This window comes from Acanthopagrus latus, chromosome 16 (assembly GCF_904848185.1).
Source record: "Acanthopagrus latus isolate v.2019 chromosome 16, fAcaLat1.1, whole genome shotgun sequence".
Classification (NCBI taxonomy): domain Eukaryota; kingdom Metazoa; phylum Chordata; class Actinopteri; order Spariformes; family Sparidae; genus Acanthopagrus; species Acanthopagrus latus.
The window spans coordinates 8,777,970-8,802,549 of NC_051054.1; the positions used below are offsets into that span (position 1 = coordinate 8,777,970).

General features: G+C 40.9%; 2 protein-coding genes across 3 annotated transcripts; both read right to left on the reverse strand.

Annotated features, from left to right (window-relative positions):
* Nucleotides 1-1,825: 1,825 nt before the first annotated feature.
* manea (mannosidase, endo-alpha) lies at nucleotides 1,826-6,547 on the reverse strand. The gene is made up of 5 exons (XM_037072497.1): nucleotides 6,228-6,547; nucleotides 5,017-5,626; nucleotides 3,263-3,372; nucleotides 3,038-3,114; nucleotides 1,826-2,869 (listed from the first exon to the last, which is right to left on the reverse strand). Exons 2-5 carry the CDS (start codon nucleotides 5,522-5,524, stop codon nucleotides 2,236-2,238), a joined length of 1,329 nt encoding a protein of 442 aa, XP_036928392.1. The 5' UTR covers nucleotides 5,525-5,626; nucleotides 6,228-6,547; the 3' UTR covers nucleotides 1,826-2,235.
* Nucleotides 6,548-8,991: 2,444 nt separating this feature from the next.
* Nucleotides 8,992-23,628, reverse strand: LOC119004845 (serine/threonine-protein phosphatase PP1-beta catalytic subunit-like). Of its 2 annotated transcripts, XM_037072117.1 has the most exons (9): nucleotides 23,494-23,628; nucleotides 17,847-17,978; nucleotides 17,627-17,716; nucleotides 10,909-11,139; nucleotides 10,721-10,825; nucleotides 10,539-10,610; nucleotides 10,148-10,299; nucleotides 9,399-9,533; nucleotides 8,992-9,315 (listed from the first exon to the last, which is right to left on the reverse strand). In XM_037072117.1, exons 1-9 carry the CDS (start codon nucleotides 23,543-23,545, stop codon nucleotides 9,211-9,213), a joined length of 1,074 nt encoding a protein of 357 aa, XP_036928012.1. In that variant the 5' UTR covers nucleotides 23,546-23,628; the 3' UTR covers nucleotides 8,992-9,210. The 2 variants fall into 2 exon arrangements, with proteins under 2 accessions (XP_036928012.1, XP_036928013.1); XM_037072118.1 differs by lacking the exon at nucleotides 17,627-17,716.
* Nucleotides 23,629-24,580: the final 952 nt, after the last annotated feature.

A 24,580-nucleotide genomic window follows, 5' to 3' on the forward strand; every position in this document is an offset into this window, starting at 1 on the left:
ATGGCTGCCTTTTTGGTGATGTAGCGCCGAGCCCAGAGGCTGAACTATGACCGCCTGTCAGTGATGAGGATGCACCACAACCTCTTAACTGCATCTAACATCAGTTAATGGAGAGTCATTTTGTGCCCATTCCCACAACATTTTCAGGGTAATTCTCATCACTTGATTACAGATTGACGCCTCAGTGCATGTTTCTACAAAAGAGTCAGCTGGAGTTTCAGTTACACCTATCAGCTCATGAATTATTCATCTAAAAACGTGCAGATTTTCCCAGCAAACGTTTTATCGACCCCGGGACGAATGCTCTCGCACGGAGTGATGTGTACGCTGTGTCTTAATCACAGAACAACCAAGAACCCTATAACAATTTTTAATTATTAATCCATAAGCTAACTGTGTCATAGACCTACTTTTATTGGAAATTGCACCTCAAATTTTAACAAATTTCCCTCTACCTGACTGACTTGCATCCTTCGAAGAGACACAGTGACTCGGTCAAGCAGCAAAAACACTTGCAGAAGGCTTTATCGCATTATCATTAACTCATTTTCTAATGTAGAATATTAAATGATTCCTTTATGATGTATCAAAAGTGGCATTTTGTTTGCGTCTTGTGTCCTATGGCAGCAAACGTATGCCATAGCTAAGCTATCTAGCTGGCCCCTCGCAGAATGGCGGGAGCAGCCCGTTGGTCCGATGGAGCGGTGGGGTTTTCATTTTTTGGGATTCTCGGCCGTCGGACTAACGGGCCTTCAGTTCAGTGGAACATTTTTCAGACTTTTGGGGGTTTTCGGAATGACATGCTAATGAACAGCACGAAGGCCAATGCTAACATTAGGTAGCAAGCTAGAAACACATGCATAAACAGCCATGATTTATGGAGCATCTGAACAGATGAGCTACTATGGAAGTACAGTGTCATTAATTTTTGGTTAGAGGATCAGGTTGCTGGGGCCACTGCCATAAACCAAACTATATCCACTGCTAAACTTGACGTTTAGAGATGGATATAGACTTCCCAGGGATGGCAGGACATCATTATATCAATTCCCTCAATTGTAAGAAACAATCTATGGGGGCCAGATAACCGGGAAATCCAGTCATGCCTTTAATTATGACGGGAGGAAGACAGGTCAAGAAACCCAGAGAGATGAGGAGGGAGCCAGGCAACAGGCAAAAAAAAACAAAACAGAGATGAGGAAAGAACCAATCAACAGCTGCAAACACCTGGAGACACCTGGGAGGGTTGTGGGTGTTGAGAAGAAACAGTGGTGGCCACAAGATTACTTGTTGACGCACAAAAAGATTAGACTGCTGACACTCGACAGGTTCTACGGAAATGAAAATAAACCGCTGAAAAGGTCACGGATTCACTTTCACTTGTTAGATGAGTTTTACACCTGGGGAAAATGTTATGTCCTTTACTTGATATTTTACTCAATGTATTTATTTCTTAAAATTGCTGCAGTACCCCTTTAAATAAGCCAATCCAATTCAGGTTAATATAAACGATGCGTCTTAACCTTATGAGTGACGTGAAATGATCTGATTTTCCCTTTCCAACAAAGGAAGGACTAGAAATAAAAATAATCTTGCTTCTGCCCTCCACTCTCTCTGTGAGCTCTTCGCCTGCTTTAGTAACTTGACTGCTGTCCTGTCATCCCTCTGCTGTTGTCATCACTTTGTTACGGCTCAGATTTCAGGTTGACTTGCCTTTCAAATATCGAGATCCGTGTTGTGCTTTTTCCTTGTGTTGTTTTTGGACTCAGGCAGAGTTGGAAGCAGAGCGAGGCGCCAGCTTTACACCAGCAGACTGTTCAGCTTATTTGCGTCCTTCCGTCCTTTTCCAGGGGTACACTTTATTAATTTCTATTGAGGATGAATATACTCACAGATTACAGGAGGGCAAATCATGCCAATGCACAGTTTCGGCTGGAGACATGCTTATTATGTTATGAGTCTGAAAATGTACAAGGCTGTGTAAACAGGAAATAATAAGACATGATCAAGTTAACAATAAATCATCCAAGTGTAAACAAAAATCACATACATCAGTGCAGCGGAAATTAAGATAACACAGTTTACTTGCCCGTGGCTTTGCAAATAACTGAGCTGGTCTCATACAGTTATTCATCAAGTGCATTTTGTTGTGCATTCTGCAACTAAAACGTATTAGCTTTCATGTGATTATTTAATAGAACAGTGATTAATCGTCCAGCATTGCTCTTAGTCACGTCAATCCTGCCATTTTCTCCTCTCGCCACCAAATATCGCCGCCCATTTGCGAGTTATCTCCAGGTAGATTGTGGGTTTGTTGGGCAGGTAGTCCAGATACACAGTCTGGCTTGTTTTGGGAACTGCCATTTCAATCTGAGTGCCCTCGTGCCACTCATTAAAAGATGTTATCGATATAAAATCGGGCCTGGCCTCCAACGCAGCGCTCAGCGAGGTTTCGTAGTATTTACCGTTGATGCGGTTTCGAGTGTTTTGGAAGTTCCAGGGTCGAATGCTCGTGTCAATATACCCTGGGCCCACACTTGGGATGAATATGAGGTTATTATCTTCACAGAAAGATTTAATAGAGTCCCAGTTGCGCTGAGTGGAGCCATAGGAAAATCCATTAGTAGCAAAGTAAGTGTAGAGACCATCAAAACCGGCAGTCAGGATATCCCTCTTATGTTTCTCCTCAACCAGCAGGGCAATGAAGATGGCATCATACGGGGTGTCCCTGATGCTGTTACTCTCTGTGTGTTTCAGCAGTTTGGCCCACTGCTCCGAGTTCATCAGATATGAGTCATACACATAGAAGAGCGGAAGGAGCTTGCCAGTGTTTGTGCGATACTTAAAGAAAGCAGGGTGCTCTCCATATCTGAGAGGAGGAAGTAAAAGAGACAAGGAGACAGGGAAAATGTCAGATGGAGTAGAAAAAGGCCGACGCAAACGCAATCATTATTTATACAATGAATAACGAAAGAATGAATGTAATCACATTGCTAACATCTGACTGACGGCAAGGTGAAAACACGGCAGTACTCACTTCTCAATGACGTATTTGACGTTAGTGAACATGTTGACCTCATCTCTTCCTTTGTACGGTTCAATGTGAAACGCCACCTGTAAACACATTCACGACCGCGACATAATAAAGATGACATAAAACCTACTCAGAACATGTTTTCGAGCACCTCCATACACTGTGTCGAACATTTAGTCCGCTGCTAAACCAAATCTGTGTTAAACACTCAAATAAATCCATACGCACCTTAATATGGTATTTATGTGCCACTTCCAGCAGCAAAGGCACAAAGTCATCCATTGGCTCACCATTATCATCCTTCATATTAGGAGGGTACCAGGAAAGAGCCATGACACCTGAGAATAAAAACATAACCATTACAATCATGAATCTAAAACCTGGATCAACGAAAAGATAATTGTTCAATCCACCAACTTTCTTACAAAGTGGACCTTTAAGGTAAGTGTGATTTATAAAAATGACACCTTAAATGACAAACTTAACAGTTGTTCAACCAATTTGCTGATAATGATCACTGCAGGATCATAACAAAGGGCTGGGTATTGAATTAATAGTATCGTTTACCGGCATAGACGGTACAACCATAGGCAACAATTTGATGACAATGAGCAGAATTAGCTCTTTTTCTTGAGTTTCCTTTTTATCAGCGCCAAGGAAGATGTTTTCACCAGTATGTGTTTGTTTTCTTGCTGGTTGGTTTGTCAGCATGATTACAGCCAAGAACAGACACCACTGGAGAAGATGTGAATTGAGGAACAGATCCAGGACTCTTTCTCATTTTTCGTCAACATTGCAAGAGAGGGTGTTTTTCAGCACTTCAGCTAATTTCTCAGGAAATAATGAATGGATCTTGATGGGAAAAAAATTATTTTTTATTTAAGTGGCTGGTATGTACAGTACGAGTGCCATTCCTGTTTACATTGTGATATTGATTTCAGTAGGGACACACTCATCTTAAGATTCTGATACCTCGACTAAAGGTCAAAACTGAGGACTGATCCTACACCAGCACCCCGCTTTGTCTGAATATCATTTTTATATAAGGTAACATGAGGACAGTAGCCAGCAGACAGGCACAACTAAATCAATAGTTATGTAACAGTTGATTCAGTATCAATCGATGTAATGTTGCATGTAATGTGAAATGACAATCTTCATTGCGGTGTTGACAAGGAAACTGTATTTGCTGCTGTGTGAGTCCTTACAAGAACCAAAGAAGTAGATCACTTCACTCCAGTTCTCAGAGGTTTACACTGGCTTCCTGTCTGTCAAAGATTATTTTCAAAATCCTGCTGTTGGTTTATAAAGCACTGAATGGTTTCGGCCCAAAATACATTTCTGATCTGCTGCTACATTATGAACCATCCAGACCTCTGAGGTGCAGGTCCGCTTTCAGTCCCTAGAGTCAAAACCAAACATGAAGAAGCAGCTTTCAGTTATTATGCGCCACATATCTGGAACACACTCCCAGAAACCTGCAGGTCTGCTCCAACTTTCACCTCTTAAACTTTTAAACCAAGGCTGAAGACCTCTCTGAAGCCTTTCACTGAAGCAATTTCAAGACTTTGAATTGCACCATGACTTTTATTTGTCTCTTTTAAACCTTTTCTGTTTTAGCTTACTTTCCTATTTCTTAACTTGATATAATATTTCGTTTCTTGATGTTTTCCTACTTCTTTTTGATGTATTTTAAACGCAAATTTCATTTACTTTAATGTACTTATTATGCGCCCGTAAAGCACTTTGACTTGCCTTGTGTCTGAACTGTGCTATACAAATAAACTTGCCTTGCTTTTAACGAGAATTAATCAGATCAGCTTGCCATAGTCACCCCTACTGTTAACCATATGGCCCAGGACTATAATATAATATATAATATCACATTATTATCACCCCATACCTATCACTGGAAGGGGACAAGTGATAATTGTGAATTAGGGCCCACCCAGAGTTAGGTTTGGCTCAATTTTCTTTCTTACCAATGGCTGCTGTACGCAGCTGCTGCATATGGGCCTCTATAACGGAGGGATCCCTGGAACTGTAAGCCCCTAAAGAGGGGTAGAAGTTGGCCCCGATGTCATCAGGTGGGCTGTGTCTCCCTTGTGGATAGCCCTGAGCCACTTTAAAGTCCCAGTGTGGCAGTTGAGGGTGGTCCCAGTGGATGTATTTGCCGTCATGCTTGGGGTTTCCATACCAGGCATAGTAGAATGCATGGAGATAGTAGTTTGGAGGAGGGAACTTCTTCAGTGTAGCTTCCAGTTGAGCGTCTCTCTCTGACTGAGCGGAGTCGTTCATTTTGATCTGGTCAGGTGTTTTGTCGCTTTTTTTCTGGATGTCATTCCTTCTCTCCAGGAACAGCTCCTCACCAACGGGGTCACCGAACGGAGAGTCCTCTGGAGTGAGCGCCTTCAAGACCACCGTCACTATGAGCACAAGCAACACCAGAGCGATGAACGTGATGCAAGATTTGCGCCTAAACCTTGCCATTCTTCACTCAGTAATTGAGGCTATCCGCAGTTCATTGTTGAGACAGCAGGGAGTTGTCGGACTGGATGCCATCGAAGCTCGGTCAGTGGGTTCTTCTTTGGCCTGAAGGTTTGAGCAAACAAAGGACACAAGTGTGAACAGAAGAACTTTGGTTTTTGGTTATCAATTATAGACTAATCATTTTGTCTGAAAATCCATAACATGTATTTCGAATAACATTATTATTATTATAATTATATCATAATCATTATAAGAATCAAATATTTAGTTTCTGGATTCTTCATTTTGATCAATAAAACTTTGAAAATGCAGTGAAAAAACTTGCACAAAGCAAACAATTTATTGATTATCGAGGAAAATTGCCAACTATCTTTATGGAGTTTTGCAGCTCTAGATTAGATTGCACAAATTGAGGCAGAGAAAATCAGCAAATTCTGATATTTAAGAGGCTGCAATCATCAAATATTCATCAAATTTGTCTGGTTATTGGTTGAAACTACACTTCAATTATCGATTATTATTTCGGCTGCAAACACAGAGCAAATGATTTATAGAAAGACCGAGAGAGCTCGGTTATTTACAATGAGTGGAAATCCTTTCATATGTACAGTTAAAACCAACTACAGTACGCTAGCGAATGCAGTTTAGTGATGCCTAAAAAACACAGTTAACAAGCCAACAATGTGATGTAGTTCAACTCTACCTGCATTGATGAACTTTGGACCTGTCAGTAGCTGCCAACAACAAACAAAAGCGACACAATATTAGTTTCGGCCCCCGACAGCCAAACGCTTCACATATTTCGGTGTTAAATAACGGGGTCTTTTGAAACACAATGTCTAGTATTGAACACAGCAGGTCTAACAGCTCGTAGGGACTCCTCATGGGTTGTTTTTCGATGTATGAGCTGCTAAGGACGGGACAAAAACTGCACTTCTGGTTCAGCAAGCTTGTCCCGGAAACCGTCACCGATCTGCAAACCATCTGCGACTGCGCCTGCGCAGGGATGTGGCCCATCCGCGTGGTTTACGGAGCTGACGGTCCCGTCCTGTCAACAACAGACAGAGAAGCAACTTTACAGTATCACAGTGAGCGATGTCGCCCCCTGTCGCCTGGGGAGGTGTATTACATAAACAAGCCACAGTCAAATTGTAGGCCTACTTTACAGTAACTACCAAGAGTATTTATACACATATTTACATGTATGTATATACTGTATGATACATAATATCTACCAGTAAGTGGCCTGGTCGATTACTAGATCCGTATTCAGTATTTTTCAGACAGTGTGGTTAGTTATTATGCATCACTGACCAAGAAGAAAGGAGGATTCAGTGTGTTGAATACCCCATTCCAGAATGATGTACATTAGATTGTAATTCATGATAATTTATTGGCTGATTTATAATTTGTGTGAATAATCTGAATGTGCAAAGTCTGACCAAAAAGGTTATTGGTTAACATTTACCTAAAACAGACGTCCTGTTTTACTGCAGGAATCATACATATTTATTATCTTTCCTCAGGTTGACTCCACACTCAGCATGCAGAGCGTCATCACATACTGCATTCTCCTCTCTAACAGTGGGCCGGAGGATCTTCTTTGCTTGGATCTTGTCTCATGTCTACCTGGCTGCTCCTTTTTGTCTGCTGTTGCCGATATTCTGCAGGCAAAAATTAACCAGGCTTTTCTTATGAAGTTCCACCACTGAGACAGCTCCTTCTGTAGAAATCAAACTGATTTTACCTTGGTTGGTCTGCAGAAGTCTCTGTTGTATGTCAAAAGGAACAGAGGGAAAAGCAACTGCATTCATGACAAGACGTCAGTTAATAAAAACAGGTGACGACAACTTTGGTTTCCATCCGTTTTAATTGAATTTATAGACTTTCAAACAAACTTGTACAAATTGCAAAACAGCTTTTGGTAACACCTCATTGTTTTTCTTAGTATCGTTATTAGGAAATAAATTAAGTGAATAAAAAGTAAACAATGTGATAGAGAACATAAGAAGTACAACAGAAAGAACAATACCACAAAGAGCAAAAGAAACAGTAAGAAAGAAAGAAAGAAAGAAAGAAAGAAAGAAAGAAAGAAAGAGAAAAGAGGCAACTGTTTTCCACAAAGGATCCACTGCATCTTATTTGCAGAAGACTGAAGTTAACTTCCAAGCAGTCGAACTGAAGTACCTCCTTGTGGTAAATGACACATTTTGTACTGGTGATGTCATTAAAAGCCCATCCTTTTTGATCTGATTTGTACTATTTTGTTCTTTTTACTACTGTATTTATACACCAGGTGGCATCACTATCACACAGAAGCACAGCCTGGTGCTGCCACCCACTCCTGACTCCACCAATGTTCTTTCGTCGTTACCAGAACAGATTGTGTGATGTGAAAGGAGGATAGCTGGCATTTTGCTTATTGAAAAGCTTCCAAGTGCAAACTTTCTTCACCATGTTTGTTTATTGTGTGCACTTTAACACAGCGCTAAACAATCTAAAGACTGTGGAGCTTGCTTTTTGTTAAATTATATTTTTTTTTCCTTCTAAACACTGTATGGGCTTACTTACTTAAATAAGTTAGACACTTGCAAAATTGCAACCAGTGCTATTTTTAATTTTCTATCCTTATTTGCTTCTCCATACATAGAGAGGACAATTAAATAAGCATTTCTTTTAATGCAATATTTATCCTGTATGTCTGCAGATTAAATACTGACCTTAACTGATCTATATCAGTTATTTTTTTATGGGCACAAAATGAAAAAAGAAAATAAATCTCTTGGCATCATTCACAATAAATCAGGAGGATCATATGGGGGAAATTATCTCGATGAGAACAAATAATAAACAGACCCAGGAAAATGTCAATACCAGCTCTGTGTGAGAAGCGGCATGTGTTTGCGTGGGTGTGGAGTTGAGGCACAGGGAGGCATAACGGAGCAGAGGAATCGATGCCCAGAGGGCGTTGTGTCCGGGTAGAGCTTGTCCACTGCCAGCAGCTTCTGATTTAGCCTCTTTTTTTTTCCATTCACGCCGGTCTCTTCACATTCTTTGCTACTCGTGGGGATGTACACTTGTTCAATGCTTAAATATATAAAATGTGCATAACAACAAGTTTACCGCAGATGCTGCAACATGTTCCAACTGGAATCGGAGAAATGCTATTTGTGTCTACGGCTTTTAGCATTGCACGGAAACCCTCGGTCTCTTTCAAATACATTGGAAGGATTCTCTCCGCTTATTTGAGAGGTCAAGGCAAAAACAAAGTACGATCTCTACTGTGGTTTTTTTTCGTTTAACTGAACAAGAATTTGTCTAACTCACTTACGCCCCTCTCCAGAAGGCATTCGCTTTCACGACACACAACCTACAGAAAACCTCAAATGGCATTGGAAGTAAAACCACAAAAAAAGAGATTATCTGTTAATAATATCAAAAATACCAACAAACAGGCAAAAAAGAAACAGATTGGTCACAGCAAATTTATGTACACGTACACATTAAGAAAAGAGCTGTCAGTGGAGTTGGGGAGGGCGGGTGAAGAAAGAGGAGAAAGATTTGGGCAATTAGATAAGCCCTGTATCTTCGCTATACAGGGGAGTTACAGGGGTTTGCTGCGATGGCAGACTGGGGACGGACAAGGGGGAGAAGGGAGGAAGGGGAGAAGAGCCAAGGTTGCGCATTCACCTCTTCTTTGGGGCTTGGGCGGTGCGGGGCGGGGTGACAGGCCGACCAGAATTTACACCACCGTACTGGTACTTTGCCTTCTTCTCTGAAGGCTTTAGGATCTTTAAAAAAAATAGAAAATGTGTGAGTTTGTCTGAAATAATGTGTTTCATATGAAAAGGGATCAATGTATATGTGCCCCTACCTGGAAGGAGCACATGAGGGATTCGTCAACGCTCATCATGCCACCTGCATTGTCAAACTCCCCGCAGTAGTTTGGAGCAGAGAAAAGTGTGACCAGTTGGCGTTTGGCAAAGAACTCATATCCATCCTCCACAACCTGTTGGGAGACACGTGACATTATTCCGCCGCCTACATCGATCGATACCAAGAAACAGATCTTCAGCTAGTTTCAAGATCCGACGTTGCTATTAGGGGTTGAGTGTACAAAACCACCTACACCTGAATCAATGTAAAAAAACGCCCAACTCTGAGCTGAAATAGCAGCAGCCAATTTATCCAGCAAGGAGAAGTTTCACATTTCAATCTAAATCAGGTTAAGACACCTGACGTCAGCGTCTCGAATGCAAACAGTAGTTTCCTCTTCTTTGTATTTCATACTATTTTACTACAGGAAAAATAAATAATAGCCGAAACCTAGGTGAAATTACAATGAATTATGCATGGAGGAAAGAGATGAAATAGTAGCAGGAAACTGGGGGGGCGACTCTGCTGCACAAGGTCCATCTATTAATATGTGGTTTAACTCGGGTGTCTGTGTCTTTGCATCAGCCGCAGTAATTACTTGTGCCAAAGACGGACAAACTAATGGAGGTCAGCTATCATGTAAGTGCGTGACCATCCAATTTTAAGTCTCGACGAAAGATCAATTGCTTGCTGTGTGCCTCTTTTATTTCCTCTCCATGTAACAGGCTCCACTCCATCTATAATTACCTGGTGGGCTCTGCAGATGAGGTCCAGGTCATGGCGGTTTAGGAACTTGCTGACCACATCTGCTCCGAAAGTGAAGGAGACCCCGCGGTCGTTCTCTCCCCAACCTTGTACATCCTTATCTGGGTCTGACCACAACAGGTCACACAGCAGGCCTGGGAGACAGCACAGGGAGAAGAGGAAGGAGTTCAAGGAGGAGCTTGGACAGACAACTGTGGGAGGAATGTGCTAAAAATCCAGCTGGCTTTGCTGATGCAACACAGAAGAATGACTGATGTAACAGGAAGAGAGAACGCCTGGGTGTCATTTAAAGGTAAACTTTGAATTCTAGGGGGGAAAGCCAGAGGAAGTGAACACTTTCAGTGTGAGGTATGAGCGTGCAGACACACAGTACCTGTATCAGGCACGTCTGTTGGCCTCATAATCCTGCGAATCTGCTCCATTGACTGCAAATCAGGCGATAAACCTAAAACAGAAAAGGTTACTTTTGAGTGGTACTGCTTTGAGTATTTTTTTTTAAAGAAGAGTATTAAGAAATTCTGGTGTGTATTTGAGAAAATACCAACAGTTCTTTACCTCCATGGCAGCAGAAAATCTTCTCATCAATGATAGCAGCAATGGGGAGGCAGTTGAAACAGTCAGTGAAGGTCTTCCACAACTTAATGTTGAACCTGCGCTTGCCTGTTGGAACGCATATAAAAAACACACTATTAGAACATAACTATAAATGAGCGTCAGGGCTGTGTGACTTCATTGCAACTCACACTCATCGTAGAATCCGTAGATGCGGTTGATGGAAGCACACTCGTGGTTGCCCCTGAGCAGGAAAAAGTTTTCTGGGTATTTGATCTTGTAGGCCAACAGGAGGCAGATGGTCTCCAGCGACTGTTTCCCTCTGTCCACGTAGTCGCCCAGGAAAAGGTAGTTTGCCTCTGGAGGGAAGCCACCATATTCAAACAGCCTCAGTAGATCTGTGTACTGCCCATGGATATCACCTAAAAAAGGAGGGTCAGAAGCAAAAAGGGAAGACAAGACTTGAGCCTGACTATTTACTGAAAATGCAGGCACAAGGACAGGCTGCGTAACATCAATTTTATTTTACTCTTTCACTCTTTAGCTTGTGCTACAAGAGGGTTACTTTCTCAGAAAACATCTTTCGGGACTGGAGTGGCAGTTGAGGTGACTGAAAGTTTAGTCAACCTCCAAATTACAGAAGGAAAAGCTACATAGAGGGTAAAATAATGAGAATTTAAGACAGCTGAATAAAGGCGACCAAATTATTTACAACAGCGATGATGTAGATGTAAACATTAGTGCAGACCCCAAATAGTCAACTAAGCCTTTAGTGAGTGTGAAGATCATGAAAGTGCGACAACTGGTCGACTAATGTCTTGAAGTAATGACTACTGGTCAACTAGGACAATTTCTAGTTGGGAAAACCCTGGCTGAGCTCATGAAAAGACGCTAGAACATTATGCCACAGACTGCATATACACACACCAACTCCTATCTGTCTGAATCCATTTTGATTCTCAGAACACAGCCAGACATGTAGGTTGGTGGGAATATATGACTGCCATTGCTTTACTGGGACTTTAGCTGCAGGCCCAAGGATACACACACAAAATGAGCCATTGCAACTGCTGCCAGATCAATGCCGTGGCCCTTGGGAAATGAGCTACCAAGGGAGAGAATGCTGACAATCCAGGTTAATCACAAAAATAAAGGACACACATCCACACAAAATTACTTTAATTTTAACAGCTCTCGCAGGATTCAGGGTCAACCTTGTCTCTGTGACATCAGTCTTACCAAAGGATCTCAACGGGGGAGCCTCACTCCGTCACCTAGCCAAGACCTGCTTCCTTTTATATCCTCTTGCACCAACTTCAGAGCTGCTCTAATTTGGGCTAAGTGCTCCATATGACTGCAGGGAGCCTCACCAGAAAGGCCAGGACAATAATAACAGGCTTCATTGTGACCAAAATGGGACACAAAATTATGTGCCACACTCTTTTTTTTTAAGGCAGTGCTTCATTACAAGATGGTACCAAATGCGAATTAAAATGAAATAATAGGCCTTTTGCAGCTGCCCGACCCTGAGACAAAAATGACCAGCAAAAATTAAAACTTTATATCATGAGAGTGGCTGGCATGCTTTTTGTCTATTCCCCCATGCCCGTCCGTGATCTAGGCACCAAAACCCAAACCACTACTGGCACCAAACCTATCTGGCTACTGGCCTACACTTATTTTTGCCCGTGTCTCAGCATGGCATGCAAAAACATATTTTTTTTCCGTGCAAATGAATGATTAAAAGGAGCAGTTCTGATGTTTGAAGTCTGGTTTCATCTTATACTCCAGTGCTCATGTTGTGCTGAGCCAGTTGTGTTTCAGCACCAAGCTTTCTTTGCCCTCAACACGCAGCCCCAGCTTGGCGTCCAAAGATTTGATTCGAGCGCTCGTAATGGTAACAACTTCACAATCCTTTACATTAATAATACAATATCCAAACTTCAATGAAACACGGTCTTAAAGTATTAATACAGTGCTAGAGCAACACAGTCCATAAGCTGTCAGTATGAAGTCAGGAAGGCTTTTAATCATTTCCAAACTTGCTGTTTTCATGTCCTACTTTTAGTTTTAACTTCTCACGAAACAGGTGATGCTAGGTGGCAAGCAGGGATGTATAATAAAACATTTACCAAAAAAAGAGTTGTTTTACATATTGCTTTCAGTTTTATAACATATGAGCCTTTTTGCTTCCCCATTAATCTGCCACGACAGTAAAATTAATAGTCATATATTTAATATTTTGTCATTGGGCATACATTGCACTGTAAGTCTATATTATGTGTCCCAATATACCGGTTGTGACAATAACCGTGATAACATATTAATAATATGCAGATGATAATATCATGTAAATAATCAGGCGTCTCTTAAATAATTTCTGTTTCTTTTCGCTCACACTTTCTCAGCGTGGGAGGTGATAATGAATCTTAATGCTGGTTGCCAGCCGCCTTAAACTGAAAAAAGAAGGAAAGATGACAAAGTAACTAGCTAGCAACTACCACACTGTATACAGTGCTAAAGCTGCAGACACTCTACCCGCATCCAAAGAGAGTTAGCCCACCAGCCTGGACCAATATTGCACTGATATTGTTATTGTGATTATTTTCTGGCCACAATTACAATCATGTATTGAAAATCTGAAATTATGACAGTCTTAATGCGAATCATGCTAAAGCCGCAACAGACCCACTAAAAGCTATAAATGTGACATACAAACATGAAAGTACTGACTTCAATGGACGGATTATTTTTTGTCTTGGCAGTCTGCAATACATTCTGGACAAAACAGTAAACACTGAGGGATGGAGTAAATACAGAGGACAACATAAGGAGAACAATCAAACGTGTTTGTGCTTGCACCAAAACAGGACATGAGACATAAACAATTAGCACTGCTCATTTTTGCTGTAGTGTGCACAGAAAAGGAAATGAAAAGCAGGAACAAAGCCACATTTGGATAAACTGCTAAACTCAGAGACATGGCAACATAAACTGTAATCTCTGCAGAGACAGTTGGGGGTTAGTGAACTTTATAGGAACAGTGCTAACTGCAGCTGAGCTGTAGTAAAAAAAAAAAAAAAGGATTAACTGGATTTTTTTAAAAATAATACTCTTTTGTCACTCTATTTCTCAGCATTATAACTGTTTTCACTGTTTTTGTTTGTTTTCTCCCACACCTTTGGCATTGGCTGTCTTCAATTTCAGTTGAGCCTGTTTGCAATAATACCAACAACAGAAATGCCTTAGCAACGACCTTTAGATGGAAAAGGGTGGAAATGTCTGCCTCCAGAGAGGACACCTCGGGTTAGTTTTACACTAACGTTCCTTGACTCCTGGTTGAGTTGCTGTGTGACTGAATGGGAAATTGCGAGCTCCACCAAGACTGGCTTCTTTATGGGGCAGCCCCCCCCCAGCCCTATCACAAGAAATTGTAGGATGACAGTGAATTATTTACTCAGCCCTGCCTCTGCAGTGTCAAAACAGTCCAAGAATAGCAGCAGAGATTTAGGGTTTAAAAAGCAGAGCAAAAAGGCTGAGAGCTGGGAAAAAAACGGAGCGCTAAACCTGAGGTCAGTGTTATAAATGAACACGATCTGTCTCAGAGGACAACATAATGTGAAAGCAATGGCGATAACTCAACTCTCCATAAATTAGATGACACAGCACTGCATATTATGACTCCCCAAGTGTGGTACATAAATGTTACATGTCATGCTGACTTCTGAAAAGACAGACAGATCAGTCATAATTAAATAAATAACATTAAAACAAAGACTGCCTGTGTATGTGTGATGGGATGGCCATTATCTTATTAGCCGAGAATCACAGCACTTGTACTTAAGCAGTAAAACTATAAATCACTTTGCATGACCTTGTGTAGTCAGATACTCAACAAGGTCTGAGGAACACTTAATAATGCTGCTCTTAATGATACCTATAGTAATATAATAACAATACTGCTTGGAGCACATTTCAGAGCATACAGGCTGAGTCCATAACTGTACTATAGTGCTGTGCTCACCTACTTTTTTTCAAATAACAAGGTTTCCACTTCACACAGAAGAGACAACAACAACAAGAGGAAAACTGTGGAGAAATACTATATAATAAATGAAGTAATAACATGTTTTATTTCAAGTGTTCAAACTTGAAAACAGTGCGATCAACAGCAAGATGTGAAAATAACACCTTGCGGATACATCTAACACCTTGTGATACACACGACACACTGACAGGAAAATAAGAGAGATCGCAGAAATAAATGTGCAGATGACTGGTTTCTCTATGTATTACTGTGTAGATAAAAGTTGTGCCGGGTGCTCTTTGACAATGGGAAAAAGAGTACTACAAAATAAGAGATGTACTCCAAATACAAAGCAATGCATCATGTGAGGAGGGAAATATTCAAAAGCTTTCAGTATAAAAGGCCAGACAAATAAAAAGACAAAAAGGGTTCAGCCCTTCATCAAGGCTCCAAACAACAAACAGCCTCACCTATATAGTAGCACCAGACAGTAAGAGGCAATCACATGAATCAAATCATAGCATACCAGGTAGCAAAGACATGAGATTCTGTAAAAGTTAACATACACACAACATCCAAAAAATAAAATGACATGAAAAGACGAACGCGTCTACAGAAGAAAATATCAAAACATATTAAATCAAGCCTTTTTTTGGGGGGGGGGGTTCTTTTGTTGTTTTTTTGACACATTAATCTAGATTGAGAAACTGAACAGCTGTCAGTCATATTCTGCTAACTTATGACTGAGGCAGTTGCATTTCTTAATTATATCATAAACTCTGAAATAAGAAAGTTGGTCCTGCTTTTCAGTGAATATTTGTACTCAGAAAATAATTAAAGGCATTCTATTGGACCCAGCCCAAACACTGACACTGTTCCCAGAGTTTGAATGTGTATGATAAATGCTCCCACAGAGTGCAAACATAAACTCTGTGACAGTGTAAATATAGGATGCGAGCTTGCGGTCTTTCTTCGGCTAATTCAACAGGCTAACAAATCAGTTACATTTTGCTCTGAAACTGTAAGGTGCCATTATGGTTAGCATCACAACCCCTTGGTAATTTTGCACAGGATTGTGATTGCAGGGTGTTGTTAATCATTATCATCCGTCTGGATTATTTTTGCAACGAAAATTACTATCTCAAGCTTTATTTGGACGGAAGGAGTGTTACTAGGGAACCGCAAATGATTTACAAATTACCACCCCATTTTTGTGTTTTGTGCAGTGCATTCGCATTTAGCACAGGCTCCAACTAACATCAACTTTCAGAAGTGGAGCGTCTGTTCTTTGGCCGCCACATTTTGAATATAATTTAAAGTTGTTTCGCCCACTTTCTGCATGTGTTACAAGCTCAAATACACGTTTGCGGCTCGTTTCGATCAAGCTGCTTTGTGGCTGTGCTTGAACATGACAACCTTCTGTTGCTCCTATCCTTCTCTGTCATCGCTTTTAGACATCAAGTTAGTCGAATGTTTAAAACGAAATGCCACCCCAAATCACAGACATGTCGATTCGTGTGGCGTATGGCAGATTTACGTGAGATTACGGTAAACCAGTCATTGGTGGACTGATTATTGGGGCCGATATTCATTATTATCAGTAGTTTTGAGACAGAATAAAAGAAAAGATTACGTGAAAAGGGCTCTGATGGAGCATTATTTCACACCCAGTAGGCACCTCATTATGTCACTCAATGTCCAACCCAAAACACTATCTGACTGGTTACATTTAACTATTAACATATCAAATACATGTAGTGGAGTTGTAGTATGAAGTAGCAAGGAAACAGAAATACTCAAGTAAAGTATCTTGTACTTAGGTAAAGAGCAGTTTCTTGCATGAAGATGTTTTGTTCTTAATGCAAATGTTTATCGGTTCAAATATCACTTCTATCTCCCTTTATTACTAATAATAGCACTAATAAAAAATAAACATTTTGATACCTAAATAATATCTCAGATTACCTCCACATTTATTACAAATTACTAAAGGTACCCAGGTAATACTAATCCTGTGCAAAAACACCTCCTCATAATTGATTGCTTGATTATATGACATAGAAGTGTCATAGCTGCAGCAAAACGATACAGGTGGCATGAAAGTTAACATGTATGAGCGAGGAGTCACAGAACCTGATCCATGTGGCATTAGTAAATAATTAAAGGCATGCACTGTTTGGTCTTTACAGTCAATGGTGCTACTCTGACGGCCTGGGTTAAAGTATTCAGCATGAGGACACAAGTTCAGCAACTCAACAAAGGGAGCTAAGGAGGGACAAAGAAGCTTTACACAGGGACAAATAACACCACCTGAAACTCATGCATATTTCAGAGTAACCTGCCACAGCTAGGTCTGCATGGATGAGAGCATCTGAGGCCTTCAAAAAGTCAGTGTTCGGAAACATATGATGTCACACATATGGATAGCATCATTTCCTAAACATCCAAGTTGACTGGAGACAATTAGATCAATTGGATCTAATTACAGTTTCCCATTATTACATTTAGTCCAAACGCTGTCATCTGAGGTTGATATAGTATTAGGAGAACAAAACAACAATCTCAAAGTGAATGTGTGTGGGAGGGAACTGGTATGAGGACGGCCACAAATGAACTGTGTGTAGGCCTATATGTGAGCTTGCGTACTGTATTTTTCAAGGACCTGCACATATATTAGAGGGCTCAGAGTTGTTTGCGGTTGCAGTGCTTCACTGGAGGCAAGAGATAAGGCATGTGGGAGGGTGCAGAGATGTGCAGGGAGCGAGGGAGAGATAGTCTCAGTGGCAGATTGAACAGAACTGTTGAGAGAGAGTTCACTTTGGTCTGTCCATTTCATGTGAGAAAGGTAACAACACACAAGCTGTGTAAATGCGTGCACTGACCTACACTATGTGTATCCTTCTTCATCCATATAGTCAATCGAGGTAAACAGTGACTTAATATATGACCCGGCTGGGGAAGTGTTACCCTGTCTGCAAGCAAATGTTTAAATTCTAGATGTGCTGTTAAAGAGACACCACAGCATTAAGTTCATGTTTTATAAATAGAAAGGCAAAAACAGACATGAAGTGGTTTTAAACAAGCCAAGCGAAGAAGACTGACCACAGATCTTGAGGGGCGCCTCAAGCTCCAGCAGGATGGGCTGGCTGAGGAAGATCTCCCTGGATTTGATGCAGAGGCCCCGCACCTCTGCCTCCGTCATCTGGACTATCTTCCCCGGGCGACATCCCCGTACTGATGAGGAGAAAAAGACCACAACACCGTGAGTGATGAAACAGCAGTGCCAACAAACCCCCTCCAGCTAAGTTCATCAGCATGGGACCATTATACAAGAATTTTACACCTAAGGGGAATAAAAACCCCACTTGCGTCAGAATCACAAAGCAATCTTTAAATCTGATGATCTGTGGGCGTAATGGTTCTGTAGCTTATAGCTGCTTAGTGTCAGCCATACTCAAGAAACCCACTGCTGAGACTATGAGCACAGCTTGCATCTTCAGCACTGGTGTGGGTTTATTGGCTGTGTAGTTGCACTGTTAGCTTAAGCCTACTTTCTGGCACTCAGCCACAACTCTGGGTGCAGATTTATCTCGCAACGATGAAAAGAGGAGCGAGCATTGCAAGCACTGGCTAAGTCAGCAGTGGAAACAGTCAGAGATATGAAAAGTGAGATTAAACAGACAAAGCTGCTTCCTTTGCTATGGTTACTTGTAGCTTGTATAAGGCTGAAGTTCCATTTAGTTTGGAAAGTGTGTATTTTACTGTGGCTGCAACTAAAAAAGTATTAATCGATTAATCAGTGCCACTAGGACGTTTTATGATATATTAGTATTGCCAGAAACTGGTTCTGATAGGGGGCTTTTCAATTGGCACATTACCAGTTTAAGCTCACAAAGTTGTGTGTGGGGGCAAAGCTCTCCCACTTACATTGATACCAAAGTGCTGCAGTGACATCTCGCGACTGCGGGCAGCTCACAAAGAACGCCTTTCTGGCCCTCAAATACGCATTTGTTACAATACGCCAGAGAGAGGGCTTTTTTGTGAAATAAAACGTGTTTATCACCAAACTAGCGGAGCTTTATTAGCAGCAGTTCTTCAGTAATACTGCAGGGAGTATGCCAGCTGCTTATAAGCAGTCACAGGCATAAAATAAGCACCAGTCACCAGCTAAATGCTGATAAAATATGCAGAGTGGATGGTAGATTTGCTGCATCCACTAGTACTCCCCCCTACCCCCCTTCAAAAAAAGTTTTCTGCTGAGCACCTGGTAAAATTTGAACACTGTCAAACACAAAGGTTAATTTTGCATCCTGGTCACAAAGCATTAGATATACATCAAGTGAGCAGTGTCAAAAGTTAACAAGGGTAGAAATCCATATTTATAAAATATTCAGGCTGAAGATATATGCTGGCGATTTAACACTGACCAATTGTGCTTCTTCACTCTATCAATACATAGTAAATGATAATTAGATGGCATTTACATGGAGATTTTACTTTTAATCTAAGTCTGACGTCACAAAAAGCATTTCAAAGCACTGCATGAAGACGGACTATTGACGATGAAAACAAAAGTGATGAACAAATCCATGCCTGAAGAATTATGCAATAACCATGTTTGGTATTGCCTTAAAGCTAGACGCCCACCCAAGATCCCATTAAAGAATAGCTGAGCCTAGTGAAACCAGTGCATGTTAATCAGGGAGGAAGTTTACTTGAACAATTTTCCATTTTGTTTCCTTAAAGGATGAGAGAATGGCGAAACAGCGAACAGTTCAAAATAAGATTAACAAGTGTAATAAGTGCATGGTTTTCTTTTGCAATCATCAACATATACATGCTACTTGCACAAATTGGCTCAGACTCCCTCATCGTCCCCGTCTCATTAGTCATGTAATGCAACCAAATCTGAGCGATGAGAGAACCAAGGGAATATGGATCCTCACAGATGGTAAATCTAAGTGCCAATTCTATTCCAGGGCTGCACCAATCTTAACGAAGTGTTGCTTTTTACACCATCAATTTCACACCATCAATTTTCTTTATCATCCATCTAGGGTATCTGCACTGCCTCATAGCCGTGGTATGAGGCATGAAATAGCAGAAGTAGGGCTCTCTCCGCTCCACGGCCAGGCCTCATCAGGGCCGGGCCAAGTGAGTTAAGCTCGGATGCTTAGCCTGCCTGGCTTTAACACTGAACCTTTCACTGCTCGCACTTCTGCAGGCTGGCACTTTTAAAAGAGATTATGTTCTTAAGAACATTGAGGGGCAAAGGCTAAAATGAAGCAATGACAAGGATTTACAACCATCAGAGACCGAATCACTGCGAGTGTGAGTTTGCGGCTGTGTGACTGTAAGCGTGTGCGGAGAAAGTGACACAGTGTTCCATACACTTTAATTCCCATGAATAAGCACTCTTGCTGACACTTGGTTTTTCCTCAAGACTGAATTTTCCCAGACAGCAAAACATACAGTAAGCTATTATGGACTGTTGTGATGCAAATGAAAGCCTCAACAGAGCCTATCAAATGATCTGATTTAAAAACTTAACTCTTAAATCTTGTCTCTTGATATAGGAAATGTGCTGATGGTTGTGCTGTGTGTGCTAATGTGCAAGTATCTGCCAAAACCCATGCAAGTGGTTGAGGACCAAAACAGGTTTTGCTCAATTTATAACAATATAATATCCATAAAATACAGACATCAATTTGTTCTTCAAGTTCTAGCCTTTAGAACAGAGTCACAAACTTAAACTGGAAAAACGGCACAAACTGGGGCTACGCAATTATAAGAAATTCTTGCAAAAATTGCAGAGACTAATGTTTTTTTGATGAAATAACTGACAACACAGCACGATAATGAAGCATGGACGTGCTGCAAAAAATGCCTTGGCCTACAAATTCTGTTCTCCAGGATGGTAGCCAAAGTTAGTTTTATTTGGTACTTTACTCTCTCTGTAAAACAAAAATGTCCTTTAAATACGACCAGCGGAGGAAGAAGGAGGCTGTTCTTAGACTTGGAAGGAGCTGGAGAAACTTATTTTACTGCTCCTCCTTATTTACAACCTGGAAAACTGGACTGAAATGAAGACACTGATGGAATATCAACACAGTCGTTCTTGCATTCTGTAATATTCATCTGTTATTTGGTTGCAATTCATGTACTACTGGTTTCATGTTTCATGATTTTGGACATCCTAGAAAAATCTTGGAGTGGGGAATATGGGACGCAGCCAGTGGCTGAGATTTGGCTAACACTAGTAAGAATGCTGAGATAATATCAACCAGGATGGTGAAAAAAAGCCCAGTTATCTCCAAAAAACTACTTCTCCTGCTAGCTAATTGAAGATGGTGTTGAAGATGTTGATGCCTTATCAATCAAAAGTTAACGGGTGCATCACTGGCTACATGTCAGCTGCAGGAGACCTGGCTTTGAGGAAATGGTATACTCTTGATATCCTCTTCAGCTTAGACATATATTGTAGGTCTGACCCGGTGTTTCCTCAAGCTTGATGTGCTGCTCTGGTCAGCTTTGTGTTTTGCATTGCAAATGCTGCAGCACGTGTTAACCTGACTCACTGTGACCTGTTGCAGGGGGTGACATCTCGCTCTCTCTTTGCCACAGATTGACTGGATGTGAATCAGTGCTTGGTAGTATCAATGTAATTCAATCGGTACAGAGTTCAGCATCCAAATCTAGTACAGACCCTGACAAATGTCGCATCATCATGACTTTTATAGTTTTTTCCAGGACAAATACAACTGTGAATTTAGTTTAAATCTTTATATCTGTAAAAATCATTGCAATAAGATTCTTTTTTACTGCATCCCTAGTAGCCTGGCATTCATCCCTGCTAAACTGCAGAGTGCATTATCTTGACTTCCACTAAACCCTTCATAACAAGGTTTTAAGGTGACTGATCCAGACTACATTATTAAACAAAAATCCCTAACCCTGTCATAGGCACACAAGAAGCACAGTAATAGTGGGATATCTATAGCAGAAATGCCTTACCTACAGACAATAAGAAGAGATGACGATCTTTAATGGCCATTTATCACAGTCATAAATCGTTTGCACGTGTGCTTGGTTCTAACCCCTGAATAAGTTCACACAACTAATTACAAGGCTGGGCGATTATGTAAGAAGCCTATGAAGCCTTAACATCCAAATTAATTAGTTAATGTGTAGTCACTTGTTTTGTGAGCGCGGGGAGAAGGGGAAAAAAAAAATACACAATCACCATCTTGCACAAAACAAGATTGCAACAAAACTAACAACCTGTGAAAGATGCCAAGTCCAACTGCCATCCAACATACGAGCAACACTGTCATCAAGTCACTGCGGTCCAAGCTGAGCACCAGGGAAAACACAGTGTGTGAAAGATCAATACGGATAATGGATTTGATATTTGTTTTTCCCTGCTTATATTCAATTACTTTCACCATTTAGTAGCAAATGAAGCTGCAAGAAAAACAAGGCAAGTTGCAGCACTTAACTACCAATTCTTCATTTCAGTGCTGGCACAGTGTCTCATCCATCCAACAGTCGAAGATAACTGATGGAAAGTATGCCAAGGACAGCTGAATTCGCCTTAGTGGTCTGGTCTGACTCAAAGGATATATCACAGGGGAGCAGAAAAAAAAAAAACTCTCCGCCTTCTCTGGAGCAGGTGGACAGCCAACACAAAAGGATTTTAATACCTCTCTCTCTCTCTCTGACAAACACAAAACCTGGACCTTAGACACGAACAGTAATCCCCCTTTTGCTTACCAAAGCGTGAAAGCAATAATTTCATTGTGAGCACAGCAGGACATTGTGAAAGTCAGACGAACATTTCATCCACCCTATCCTAGTTTTACAATTTACTGTACACGCGTTTAAAGCGAATGTGGGCCAAGTGTGGATAAGTGCTGTGAATCACAGCAACCTGCCCACTGAAATACACCTACATCACCAGAGAGAGGAGAGCTGGAAAAGTTCAAATTACTCCAACACAACTGAAACTGCCTCCCTAATCAAATGTGTCAAGCATTTATTGAAAATGAACACACAATATAAGATGAAACTGTTAATCATATGTAAGTGTTTAAGGTCTTTTTAGGCACCTCATCTATTTGTGGAAATGATCCCCTTCCCAAAAATGTAACATTAACCAGACCACAAAAGAAATTGAACAGCATGTCAAGGATATGTGGCAAAACTTAAACATGTCCAGGTGATAATCGTTGCTTGTACTTGAGGTTAACAGATATTAACTCAATCTCTGTAACAGGTATGAGCAGTAAAGCCAGAGGCACATCGATCCGGGTTGTATTTTAATGTCACAGTGGCTCAGGACACACGTCCCCAGTCCCCCCCTCTACTCGGCACACACGAACCGAACACACATTTGAAATATAACAGAGCAAAAACACAAGGCAGGAAGTTTAATTACACGCTGAAGCGAAGGCCAAGACGCAGTGAAACGACTAGCCAGGAGCAACTTAGCTATGACTGCGAAAACTGAGAAATGTAGGCGTTCACCGCCGACAGTGTTTATAAACACGGCCAGCTAACAGGACCGTTAGCCTCCGCTAGCCGGGGACTAGCCGCTCCGAGCGGCAGACGTTAGCCGCACTACCTAACGCGTTTTTCCTGCGTTTTCTAAAGCAACCGCGGTGGTTACGGAATAAATCCCGCAGCAGGTTTAGTGAGCACAACCGCCTGCGTGTGGTAAAAAATAAGAGACTGTATTGAGATTGTTCACCTTCCAGAAGCCGAGAGATGAGGCTGTCCACGTTCAATTCACCCTCCGCCATCTTCACACTGATGTGGTGGTACAGCGTTGGCTGGTTATGTTCCCTCCTGCAGACACTAGGGGGCGCTGCGGCTAACAAAACAGTGACCACTGATCATATGGCCTAAAGGAAAAGTCACTTTAATCATATTTATAGTTATTAATGTGATTTTATAAGAAGATTCAGACTGAGAAACATATTCTTTTTATGGTATTAACTAATTTCATTTAAGCATGCACAGTATTCTTTTGTAAAATATCTGGAAAAAAAGCACAATTTGTGTTTGCACTTATAGAAGCAGTGGTCATACAACAATGTAAATAATGGATGGAGGAAGCACTGAGATTCTTTTTACTTTACTAAAAACTTGCAATATGGGAGGTGAAACTGAAGCAGATAATGACTGGACCCTAACTCTCAATTTTTCGGATGAATGTATCGTTTAGATACAAAAGTATCAACGTGCACAGCAAGTACTAATCTTAAAGATGCCCATCATGCAGAATGAACTATGTCAAAACATTACTTACTATATTACTGGATTTTAATTAGCGATGTATTAATGTCTGCATCACTTTGATGGTGCTGCTGGTAAAGGTAGAGCTGATTTAATCTATTTTATATACTGCAGGGCAGCTTCATCTATAATACTACATCTCAGTGTATAAGCTGATTTATGTATCATATGTAATATGAATATGAAATGTAGCAAGTAACTAGAGCTCTTAGGTAAAAGTAGAATATTTGGCAATTTTAATCTTGTAGTCAGTTCAGGTAGAGCTAACTTGTACTATTTTATACCATTCTGTACCAATACATCATGTTTTACAAAGTGTTCAAATGTTTTATTTGTAAAATCAGCTGTCAAACAAACATGGCGGTGTAAAACTGTTAAAAAAAATCAGAAAGTGAAAGCACAAAGTACATATATTCCCACCATTGTATGCTTGTGACATAATTAACAGAAGCAGTCGGCGTCTTTCATCACTGTCTGAGGTCATAAAATAACCCCTTTTATGATTTATGGACAGACTATCTCACTGGCGGTAATGATTG

What these genes read in the sequence shown, in the direction of transcription:
- manea (XM_037072497.1), bottom strand. Translation starts at nt 5,524, where the DNA reads ATGGCAAGGTTTAGGCGCAAATCTTGCATCACGTTCATCGCTCTGGTG. An exon ending in GCTGCGTACAGCAGCCATTG is followed by an intron (nt 3,373 to 5,016) that starts GTAAGAAAGAAA and finishes TTTTATTCTCAG; the next exon opens with GTGTCATGGCTCTTTCCTGG. An exon ending in GTCAAATACGTCATTGAGAA is followed by an intron (nt 2,870 to 3,037) that starts GTGAGTACTGCC and finishes TCCTCCTCTCAG; the next exon opens with ATATGGAGAGCACCCTGCTT.
- LOC119004845 (XM_037072117.1), bottom strand. Translation starts at nt 23,545, where the DNA reads ATGGCGGAGGGTGAATTGAACGTGGACAGCCTCATCTCTCGGCTTCTG. An exon ending in CATCTCTCGGCTTCTGGAAG is followed by an intron (nt 17,979 to 23,493) that starts GTGAACAATCTC and finishes TCTCCTCATCAG; the next exon opens with TACGGGGATGTCGCCCGGGG. An exon ending in CTACGGATTCTACGATGAGT is followed by an intron (nt 10,826 to 10,908) that starts GTGAGTTGCAAT and finishes GCGTTCCAACAG; the next exon opens with GCAAGCGCAGGTTCAACATT.